This window comes from Hippocampus bargibanti, linkage group LG02 (genome assembly GCF_051943395.1).
Source record: "Hippocampus bargibanti isolate YZ-2025 linkage group LG02, ASM5194339v1, whole genome shotgun sequence".
NCBI lineage: Eukaryota > Metazoa > Chordata > Actinopteri > Syngnathiformes > Syngnathidae > Hippocampus > Hippocampus bargibanti.
In genome coordinates, this window is record NC_142735.1 from 13,543,650 (window position 1) to 13,556,069 (window position 12,420).

General features: G+C 44.1%; 1 protein-coding gene across 2 annotated transcripts in view; it reads right to left on the reverse strand.

Moving 5' to 3' along the window:
- Positions 1-6,252, reverse strand: part of aff2 (ALF transcription elongation factor 2) — a 127,911-nt gene extending 121,659 nt beyond the window's left edge. For both annotated transcript variants that reach the window (XM_088989481.1, XM_088989480.1), the window contains exon 1: positions 6,013-6,252. In XM_088989481.1, coding sequence (XP_088845607.1) covers positions 6,013-6,065 — 53 coding nt within the window. In that variant the 5' untranslated portion in view covers positions 6,066-6,252. The remainder of the gene's footprint in view (positions 1-6,012) is intronic.
- Positions 6,253-12,420: the final 6,168 nt, after the last annotated feature.

Below are 12,420 nucleotides of genomic sequence, written 5' to 3' on the forward strand. Positions count from 1 at the left end.
TAGAGAACACAAAAACCTTTGATGTCCTCACTGTTACTGTCTGTCAAGATTTGTGTTAAAAAATGTGAATAAGAGAAATTGTTCCTATTTCCTGAGCTAAAGTCCTCTCAAATCCTTCACTGGATCTCATCATCATAATGAGTAAATCAGGAAAACTATTTTACTGGAATTGATGATAATAATAATAATAATAATAATAATAATAATAATAATAATAATAATAATAATAATAATAATAATACATTCATGTAATTTATAAACGCCTTTCAAAACTCTCTAGATCACTTTACAGTGATCTAGAGAGCCACACGCGCCAGGGTTCACTCAACCCGGAAGCAACTCAAATAGTTCGCGAATAGATAGCCAACATTTAATAGTGTTTACCATTTCAACTGTTTTTTTATTCTCACATTTCAGTGATGAAAAGTATCATCCCCACCTTCCGAACAAGATATGATCGAAGCGGTCGTTCGGAAGGTGAATTTGATCGTAAATTGCTTCAGTGCTATATTTTGTATGGAATGTATGTTTAAGTCAAATACTGAACGGGGAAGTATAAAACACAGAGGTTCTAACAGTGTTAAAGTAAATTCACACCTACTGTAGTACGACAACATATATCCTTGGGTCTTCAGTAAGCCATTACTGAAGCTGCTGGCACGAAATTACCGAATTATGTGCAATTAATTCCTGTCATGATTCGCCTTTCGCTGCCCCCTCGCAGCCTCAACTGGGAAGAGGGATTTCCTCCCCGCCAACATTCTCTACGCAGCCAATCGTAAGTGAGCTCAGCGCCTCCTCCTCAGAGCATCAACGAAGAAGAGGGATTTCCTCCCCAACTACATACTCTACGCAGCCAATCGTAAGCGAGCTTGGAGGATCAGGGCCTGAACTCGTTGGCAACACTTCAGTTCAGCATAGCTGATTGGTCAGCCTTGGTGTTCGTCGCGTAAACACCCAGCCCTTGAAACCTCTAATGCACAGGTGTCAAAGTCAAGGCCCGGGGGCCAAATCCAGCCCACCATATCATTTTATTTGGCCCGCGAAAGCAAATTCAACTTGTCAAAGTCCATGATGCTTGTTAAAGTCAGAACCAAAATTTCAAACTGTCCCATGTAAACCACAATAAAAGTCATTATTTTTTTACTTCCAATTTGAAAACTAGTTATTCATTATTTTGTTGTGTGCTATGCATATAATATGTATGTATTAGTATGTATGTGCATATAAAATTGGGCAGTGGGCAGGTCTGTTTGATCTGTGATGGGGTTAGGCGACCCAGCCACCACGAGTCTCCCTGTCTAAGTGAGCATGCCACATAGACAGTAGATTATTGTAGGGCTTGTCTACCTACGCATGTAAAGCCTGGACCCAGCAGATTGCGTGGAGGAAACCACTAGACTGGTTCAACAGGCATGGAGGTGGGCCCAGCAAAGCGTTGCGGAGTGCAAGTAGGGCACAGTGAGACCCGTAGAACACTGTGGTCATCCACTGCATCCCGACCCATCCCCAGTCGTCTTGACTCTGTCTTGCCACTGAATTCTGATGGGCTGGGACGAGAGAGTGAGGCAGACGACATTGTGCAACTCTCCTTCACTTTAATCAAACTCACGCGCAAGTCATCTTCACCACCCCCCACTCCAGTGAAGATGGTCATCTCTTTCCAAAGAGGACGAACACCATGTGTAGATGATGAAACATTTATATGGTTTCCCAAAATTTATAACAGCTCACCAAGGGAAACCGTAAAACTACGATGTGGTCCTCGACAAATATGAGTTTGACGCCACTGCTCTAATTTGTCTGTGTGCATTTGTGTGAAGCACGGTACGCAGGCAACCGCAAGCGAGCTCAGCCGGAAAAAGACGCGGAATACAAAATCTAATTTACAGCAACTCTGTCCGAACATTTTTCGACAAAATGTTCCTAACCAAAAATGTTCGTATGTACCGTAAGACCGTAACTCGAATGTTACTAAGTTGCAGAGTGTCTGTATTTGTATTCATCATTGTCATATTGTCTCAGTTCAGAAACTCAGTCATGAACCAAGTTTATTTTGTCACGTGCCAAAATACCAGCTGCTTAATTCAAGTTGCGCTGAGGCTTTTTTAAATTATTACAATTTGTTTCATCCCTTAGGTTCTGATACACAAAAGGCTGAGTTTAAATTGAAATTGATACTTATGTGTTAGCGCCCCACTGAAAATATTTCTGGGCAATTAAATATGCTTTGTTGTTATGCGCAATGCGACTTTTCAAATAATGTTTTTGTGAAGTAAAATAACAACAGGAAATGGTCGTTACTTAGTCAGAGAAGTGTCATCAGCTTAAAATAGAGTTGACTCTCCCATCATTTCTTTATAGTTGATGAAAACACTCGCTGGCCCTTGGGATTAACCAGCATTAAAAATGTGCCTCAAATTTAGAAACAAAGTACTAAAATCAAGTAATTTATTAGCTCCTCAAAAAGAATTTATTTCGAGTCATGATTTTTGATTCACATTGTGGTGTGACATTTGATCAACCCACCTGTATGTAGGATACAGTCAAAAGAATTTGTCATGGTTGATAAGACTTCACGTGTGGCTAATTTATCAGACAGTAGACAAGTGAACAAACATGTTTTTGTGAAACCCTTTACCATGTGGCTCACTGTGCTTCTTCTTTCATTCTGCCCCGACTGTCGCAATTATTTATATTTCTTGGTGTTCCAAAAGTAAGTATTGGTCAGTGTGCGTAGCCTTCCTAAAGACTTCGGTTTTTAGCGCTCTGTCCTCTTTTATAATTACTTTACAATCCAAAAAGGCTAGTTGGTTCTCTTTAATGTCCTCATGAGTAAATGTAATGTTGATGTCTACCGAGTTGAGGTGATCTGTGAAGGATTGAATTTCTTGTTTTTTAATTATGACAAAAGTATCGTCCACAGTAAAAGAAGCGATTTTCATAAAACAACTAAATCCTTCATTAAACCGATATGGTGGGGTGAGGTTCAATTTGGATCGTTCATACAATAGCCTGCTTAGGCAACCTAGGATTAGTAATACAGATGAGGTGATACCGGTGGAAGTGGGGCAATCAGGCTAGTCAGACCAATAGGAACAATCAGTGTAGCTGCAGGGAGTAGTCCTCTGCTCCCCCCAACCTGAGAGCAGGGACCTATCATAGCAGAGTCCGGCACCGCCATGTCTGGATAGTAGGGATATATATATATAGGCCCTCAACTACCAGTAAGACTTTAGTTTACTTACGTGATGTGTGTGTGTGTGGGGGGGGGGGTGAGGGGGGAGGCTCGAACAGAGCACCAAAGATATAGAAAGTCCAGGGTTATACAAAGTATAAATACAAGTTGACAGTGTTCCGTTTTAGCGTTCTGATGTAGGAATTGACAGCATTGGAAGCAGGGAGGCGCAGCCTCGCCCCCAACTGTCAATCTAAACGTGACAATATCGAACAAGTAGGATGTTTATTTGCCGGAGCAGCATTGCACAAAATGAGGATACAAAATAACTGTTTCTTAACAATCGCATACGCCGCCTCTTTGAGTGTTCGTTCTGCTTCGCGGCGAGGTGGCGGGTTGCAGACGGCCCCTAGGTCGGGCCGAACGTTTAATACGAAAAATAAAATGATTAAAACGACACTAAAAGTTATAAGATTTATAAATGAACTGTCAACATTTTTGTATATAATAATATTCAATAGAAAATGTTGCTTAAAAACAACAGATTGACATCCTATACTATCCTGTCGTAGAAACCTCGCGTCAGCCATTTTGAATGCATTTAGACTTACGACCGTTTTGTCGGAACGGAATCCGGTCGTAAGTCGGATGTTACCTATATAGATATATACATAGATATACACATAGATAGATAGATAGATAGATAGATAGATAGATAGATAGATAGATAGATAGATAGATAGATAGATAGATAGATAGATAGATAGATAGATAGATAGATAGATAGATAGATAGATAGATAGATAGATAGATAGATAGATAGATAGATAGATAGATAGATAGATAGATAGATAGATAGATAGATAGATAGATAGATAGATAGATAGAAATACACACACAATTTCAACACATTTTTGTTCATTTTCTTCTCTCACATAGCTTCTCTGGCTCCATCAAGGACATTTCAATGGGGTGCCATGTGCCGCGTACAAACTGTGACTCATGTCTATGATCCGTCCGTGCCATCATGTCACACAATGCAGAAGCAATCATGCACTTGCGACTGACACAGTTTAACCCTCACGTTAACACCCAAGCAGGATTCATTATTCAGAACGATCATTTGTGCACATTTCCATATTCTCTTTCCAGGAATAAAGCCGTTGTCTGTGCCAGCACCGATTCCCATCAGGAGCAGCTGTCAGCCACTGTGTGATGAACTGGTGGCAAAGCGAGGGCAACATGTAGACACCCTGAGCTTGTTGTTCAGCCCTGAGCTGCTCCGCTCCAGCAGTGGGGGGTTAAGTACCTTGCCCCAGGGCCTTCCATGGTGGCTGCTGAGGGACAGCACTGTGAGTATGCATGCGTCATTTTACCCTGCTTAGATTTTCCAGCAAAGGAACACACAGCCAAGACAGCAGCACTGCGTCCAAGTTGCTGTGGCCCCTCTGTTACAAACAGTTGACCTGGAGATGTGGTGATATAAAATACAATGATGCTCCTTATACTGAATTCTTGACAAACCCACAAAAAGACCATGAAATGAAATGCGGTCTCAAAATCTACAGGCACGCCAATACTTGGCTTGTTTTATACACCATTATTTTCTGATTTGTTTCAGTGGTCCTGTGCAGACAGCCGAATTGAAAAAAAAAAGAGTTATTTCCTGCAAGTGAAAACGGTATGCAAGACCTTGAATGGGGCATGCCTGCAATTATATCCAAATAACATCACACCAATGTTTGAAGTTACAAAAATAATAAATAAACCAGTTTTTTTAGGAACTTGGAAATCTGAATTTTCTGAGGATTGAGAAAACATACACTTCCAGCGGAGTCAGACTCTTTGTTTTATGCGGTGACTCATTTTACTTCTTGTCGTTGAGCACGCATACACTGCCTATCACAGGTGGTCTTCCCGTGATAATGTATTCTTTGCTATTTATTGTGTCAATCAATAATCTAACGAGAACAAGTACACTGTACACACTAAATCAACTGTTCGAGAGTCGACAAGACAGATGCTGTCAGCCAATGTCCATGTAAACATTATTAACTCACCCAAAATATCTGAGAAAAGTTGTTGCTTGTTAATTGATAAAATCACATATTCTTTCCTCAAACACTTGAAACACCAACACCATTTGGTGCATATCAAATAATGCTATTTCATAGCTATTTCAAAGCTCGACATGCACATATACTGTAAATGTATTTTGTGTCTGAAGGCAATGTGTATACAGTATGCACCCTCACACTGCAAATATTGAAATACTGTTATTTCTGGAATCTTATTACAACAGATGCAATTACTTTTATTTGACAGAATGGATGGTTTCTAACCCCACCGTACAACTCCGTGGACGCTCAAGGATGCACCATGATCGCACCTCAAATGATGCCCATTCATTGTTCCCTTGCAAGTTGACTCGTTTGTCCACCCAGACGCACTTGCAACTCTGGCAACAACTTGATGCCACAAGCCAGCATATACTGTGGAACTTCCTGCTACCTGTTAACACTACGTGCACGTGACTGTGTTCTTAGTATGTGGCTGTTCTGACCACTATATGTCTCGCAGTCAAACATTCCATCATTGCACAATAGGACGACAAAAGCCGGTGTTGCCCGCATGCACTTGTGTCAGCCAAACATCGTGTGACACAAAGGAAGAAACGCGAAGCGAGAGAGCCACTTTTTGGTTTCATCTCCATCACTCGTAAGAACAAAACACACTGCAAGTCTTACATTCGGGCGCTTTCGTGTACCCCCCCCCCCCCCCCCCCCCATCAAAAAACCAAAGAACAGACAATAAAAAACACTACATTAACTCACCATGGTTGTTCAAGCTCCCAGTCTCGGAAAAAGTCCAGTTCAAAGAGATCCATGACAGGCTCCGACTGGATTTGTGAGATTGTTCAGAATCCAAACCTTCCGCTACGTGGTTCTACATGGGCAAGTGACACACGCGCTGTGCGTGAGCGTGCGTGACACAGACAGAGAAGAGAGAGAGAGGGGGAATGAGAAGGAGAGGAGACACAGGCGGCTGCCTCTGCCAGGAATCTGCTACGTGGTCGAGGCAAGCTGACAGCAAAGCAGAAGAAGGAAGGGGGGGGATGTCGCGCGCCCGCGCGCGCGCCCGTTAAATGAGACTGCACAAAAGACAGGCACAAACTGCAAAAAAACAAAAATTAAGTGGGAGAGGGGAAAAACGTTTTCTTTATGAACACTGGTGTCTGTAGTGAACAAAAGCACGTGTCAGATTTCATAAAATAGTGTTAAATTGGTGCACCTTTATCTGGCTGCACTCTTAGAAACTCTGCAAAGATGTATGCCCTTATCGTCTGATGAGTCACCTCACATTTACACACATAAAAATGTGATTTTTTTGGAGTACCCACACAGTGAGATAGAGTAAATTAAGATTTCTGATTCAAAGCGGTGACAATAAGTACAAAAGCTTTGAGGATAAAACGAGAGGATTCTTTATTCATCTCACTCTACTCATGCAGTGGCAGAGCCATAGCGAGCATTTAAAATATGTGACGGAGGCCCATTACCCCTCACATCTCCTCGCCTCCAATCATACACTAGCCAAGATACTTTTTTTACTCTTAAGAGTTGTTTGATCCTGTAGAAGACCACATAATATTCGGAATACTTTTTAATACACTCACACACACAGACATACACTCACAAACAAACATAAAAGAGATGGTGCAATTCAATTCTAAAGCAGCGGAAACATTCAGGTATATATCAACTCTAAACGAGTACAGACATTCAGGGTCACCCCTCCCAAAATGTGATGCTCGAAGTCATATAATAAGGTAACATTTGATAGTTTGTTTTGGTTGTTTTTCCAGGAGTATGCATTTTTCTGTAACCATTTTACATGTCGTCCCAATATTCAAATAATGACATCTGTACTTTCTTGGTTTATCAATTATACCTTGTCAACGTCCTTACTGCAAAAAAAAAAAAAAAACATTAAAAAAGACTAACCAGGACGAGACTAAGTCAACCGTGTTGAGATTTATGATTGATTAGAGAGGAAATGAGATCCGGGGGGCTTAAAGCAGAAAAAAATAGACAGCAAAGACATGGAGCAAAGTGAAACAGGGAGCATTGATAAATATCATGCAACAGTTTGAGATAATGCATGTTCATACTTAATATTTTTTTATGCCGTCAGCTTCAGGAGTATGTGCCAAATTCTGTATTTTCATGCTTTCTCCCATCTTGAAAACGATATGTTTTTTATTTCACAACTACTCTGCCTCAACAGAGTCAATTGTCAGTCATCAATGAGTAATTTAATTGATTTTCTTGTCAGTTCTCATTGTAAGTAAAGCTATGAGAAATTGATTTTTACTCTTGAATTTAAGGAATGTCATCCATATTTTGTTCATACAAAATAATACTAAAGTAATGGAGCAATGATGCTTCAGCGCTGGCTGGTGAGCTGATCATCTGAATCAGATGTGTTACAGCCGGAGAGATGGAAAACAGGCAGGACGGTGACACTCCAGGCCCGGAGGTTGACATGCCTGTCCGACTGTATGACGACATTTCTGGCCAGAAGGGGCATCACGGTGGTAAGAGCAAGGCAGAAAGCTACTGTCAACTTACAAAGGTTCGGCCACCAGAGGGCGCTCAATAGTTGCTCGAGTCGCAGGCTACCGGTGTGCCTTCTGCAAGTGGAGCTCGTGGCGCCTCCCTGGAGGTCCAAGTCAAGCAGGCTCATGGAGGGCCAGGTAACAACGAGTAAGTGAAAGGCCAACCACTGGAAAGTGCTGTGATTTCCCCCCCTGTGACGCTCAATGTGAAGAAAAAGGCAACATGAAGGCAAATGAAACACTTATTCTATTCGTTGTATGATTTAAAAGAATGAACAGCAAGCTTGTAGAGCCCCAAAAGAATAATATTCCTTGGTGAATATATGTCATTCAAAACTATTATTTTGTGTATTTCAACAGAATGAGCTCCTTACAAGTGTGATAATGTAAATACATTTCATGTTTAGTGCCTGCTCTGATTTAAACTTTTGCATCATTAATTCACAGAAAACCAATCTGAACCAGGAAACGTGAAGCTTCGAACATGAACTCAAACCTCGGACCTCAGAATTGTAGTTTGATCTGCTAATCACTCGTCCCATGCACTGAGCTATGATTGCATTTGTGCCTTTCCAATTTCCTTCTATATTTATTGTCCACTGCCTTTATTTGACAACTATGCTCATGTTTCCATATAAGCTTGTCCCTCACGTTCATTTCCGAGCAGGCCAGGAACAAGTGTGTCATTAAATGTTAGGGGATGACAATTTTGACTCCGCAGTCACCATGCATATTTGCCACGACACGTGCCCGGCAGCAGGTTTTACTGTTTATGCCTTGCCTTGAGAAATGATTGAGCAGATGGTCCAAACGTCTCACTCAGCATGTGTGGTGGCGGCCGTTCTAAGTGTGACACCACTGTCTCCCACGCAAAAGCTTGCCGTTTTATAAGATGACACAAGACACAGACACGCACAAACATACAGACACAAATAACATTCGAGGATGTGATGCAGCAGTATGTGACTTACACTGTGTGCATACAAAAATAGTGTGGGTTTTAGTGTGTGCGCGTGTGTGTGCTTAAGTGTACGCGCGTGAATTTGTGTGTGCGCGCACGTATGTGGTCGAAGGCAACATGCCAGCATTACTCTGCATCACACTCTACAAGTACAAACAGCAGGCTCTAACAGAGATGAGGAGAGAAGAATATATCTCATTAAACAATGCTTAATTTGAGATTTAGATATTCGCTCATTTGTCCTCCCCACGTATGAACGGTGTCATTTCACCTCAGAGTGCAATGACACACATTGATACAATCCGGCAATTTTTGTCTGTGTAGGCTCTCAGTCGTCGAGGAAAATGTTTCTTTTCTTCAGTCGTCATCTGTATTTATTTGAAGCCATTTAATTGATATAAAATAAAACCTCGCGCACATAAAAAAAATCATCCCTTTGTCTGATGCTTTCAGCATCAAACACGTTGAACGCGCGTGTGTGTGTGTGTGCGTGCGTGTGTGTGTGTGTGTGTGTGTGTGTGTGTGTGTGTGTGTGTGTGTGTGTGTGTATGCATGTGTGTATGCATGTGTGTATGCATGTGTGTATGCATGTGTGTGTGAGTGTGTGCACGCGCATGTGTGCGCGTGTGTGTAGACTGACCAAAACTAGGTCAGACATTGAAAGAGTTCGGAGAACGAGTGGGGGGGGGGGGGGGGAGAGAGAGAGAGAGAGAGAGAGAGAGAGAGAGAGAGAGAGAGAGAGAGAGAGAGAGAGAGAGAGAGAGAGAGAGAGAGAGAGAGAGAGAGAGAGAGAGAGAGAGAGAGAGAGGAGGCAAAGTGCAAGTTTAATGCAGGAATTTCAGGAAGAGTTAGTGATGCATAAAATGCCAAAGTGAGCCTGAAAGACTGAGATAAAATATAATCGTGACAAGGCAATGATTAAACCCTCAACTCCAGTTTAACTCATCCCGACACAATCATTGCTGTTTTTCATAATGTTACTGACTGTTATTTTGTAGCAATGAAGGGGTTCATAATGCAAAAAAATAAACATTACGACGTAAAACAGTTACACGTGGGAGACACTCCGGTCTCTCTCCTCACGTACAGGCAGTTACACAGCGCCCACATGTGGTTTTTAGCCTATAGCACTGTTATTTTTCATTGATTGAAAAATGCATTACAGTTGTCCATGAAAGGGGAGGGGGACAAAGAAAATACGACGCTGACGCATTTCAGTTAAGAAAATGAGCTGATGCATTTATTTACTTTTACTATATTGCGGCCCCGAGGCAGTTGACTCCATAAAGGTAATACAACCCCAACAGATCAAGCTCACCGGAGCAGCCAATTAGATAACTGATGTGATTTCAACATTTTAAGAGAGAGTGTGGTGGCACAGGTGCGCACCACGGCTTTGATAGGAATCTCAGCCTGACACATTTCCCACGATTGGACGACATGAAGGCGCAGCCGTCGCGGGACAGAAGATCAGAATCATCTCGGACTCAGACACACACGCATCTCCCAGAGACCTGCTCAGCATCGGACGGAGTTTCACAGTACGACTTGCTCGACTACACGCCACGATCAAGCTTTGCAAGACATTTGTGTGTCACTTCTCTGAAAGTAACTTTCGACTACCATTCTACAAATGTTGAAGAGAAACATAAAACTCTTTATTGGCGAGCCAGCCAGGAGGAATTTTTGTCCTTTTTCACCTCCTCAGCCCAATCCACTCTCCTAATGAAAAGAGACCATATTTTTGCAGTATCCCTCAAACTCCACCCCCCCCCCCCCCCCCCCCGGCATCACCGTGGCATCACCCAGGAGACCACCAAATTCCACTATGTGGTCGCTGCCCTCACTCCGGAGTTGGATGGTCGTGTGCACCGAGTCTTCTTTGACCCTCCAGCCCAGAATCCTTACGCGGCCTTGAAACAGGAAATCCTGAGGCAGACCACCCTCGCGGAACACCAGAGGTACACAGCCTTGCGGCATGACGTCGAGCTGGGGGATAGCCGGCCCTCCCAGCTCCTGCAACGCCTCGAGACGGTGGCGGGCAACAGCATCAAGGACCAGGGTTTCCTGCGGCACATCTTCATAGAGAAGCTGCCCCCGATGATCCAAGCAGTCCAGGCAACCACACCGCCCAACTCCACCTTGCAGGAATTGGTTACCCATGCTGACAAAGTTGCGGAGGTATACGCATTGTATCCCACCGTTTCTGCCATGCAGTGTCCTCCAATGCCAGGGCCCTTGACTGATGCTCTCCAACTGCTCGTCAACGAGATGCATGCCCTGCGAACCAAAATCTGGGAACGCAGCCACAGCCGACAATGCCGCCGTAATCACGGACGCGGCCCCATTCGAGAGTGCAGCCCAAGCCGCAACCGGAACCCATCCAGCGCGGATCCCAACCTGTGTTGGTACCATCAATATTGGGGCCAAACGATGCCGCGAGCCATGCAAGAAGTCGGGAAACGGCCCAGCCAGGGAGTGAACACGGCTTCCCACTCGCCTGGCGCCTCCACAACCAGCAGTGTCATTTATGTCTGAAACCGCACATCGAGAAGACGATTCATGGTGGACTCGGCTGCTGACATTAGCGTTCTTCCCTTTTCCTGCAGAGCGCCGGAACCCCGATGCTAGAGTGTCCCTGCAAGCTGCCAACCGCACCACCATCAAGACGTATGGCCAACGCTTTCTCAACCTCGACTTGGGCCTACGTCGCTCCTTCCCTTTCATCTTCACCATTTCCGATGTCCCTCACCCCATCCTTGGCGCGTACTTCCAGCACAAGTTTGACCTGTCCGTCAACATCTGCAGGAAGAGGTTGACTGATGAGACAACCGGCCTGTCCATGCACGGTAGGACAGCCTACCCTGCGCTTCTTCATCTCTCACACGTCCCATCTCCTTCATCTTCTTCATTTCTCACGCTCCTTCGACGATTCCCCGACCTGACCAACCCCAGTCGGGCGAGCCTACCTGCCCCCGACACTGTTCACCACATTGTGACCACTGGTCCCGCGAAGTTTCAACGCTTTCGCCGCCTTGCCCCGGCGAAACAATAGATTGCTAATGCCGAATTCAACCACATGCATCAGCACGGTATTATACGTCCACCGGACAGCAAATGGACCTCCCCGCTACACATGGTCCCCAAGGCGAAGGCGGGCGACTGGCGTCCCTGCGGTGACTACCGAGCTCTGAATTTCGTCACAGTTCCCGACCGCTTCCCTCTTCCCCACATTACGACTGCGTGTCCTTCCTCCACGGAAATGCAGTGTTCTCCACCGTCGATCTGGTAAGAGCCTACCACCAGATCCCTGTCGCTAAAGAGGATAGTTCGAAGACGGCCGTCACCACCCCATTTGACTCGTTCGAGTTCCTCCGCAGGCCTCACAGACTTTCCAATGCTTCATCGACTCCGTCCTGCGTGGTCTTGACTTCTGCTATGCCTACATCGACGACATCCTCATCGCCAGCGACTCCCAAGAAGAGCACCTGCAGCACCTGGAAACAGTATTCAAACGTCTGGTGTTTTTGGCCCACCCAAGATCAAGTTCCTTGGCCACCTGGTCAAAGTCAAATGTCAAAGTCAGCTTTATTGTCAAATATGCTAATATGCATGACATATAGCACAGATGAAATTAATGCCCTCTCTGACCCAGCGTGCAAG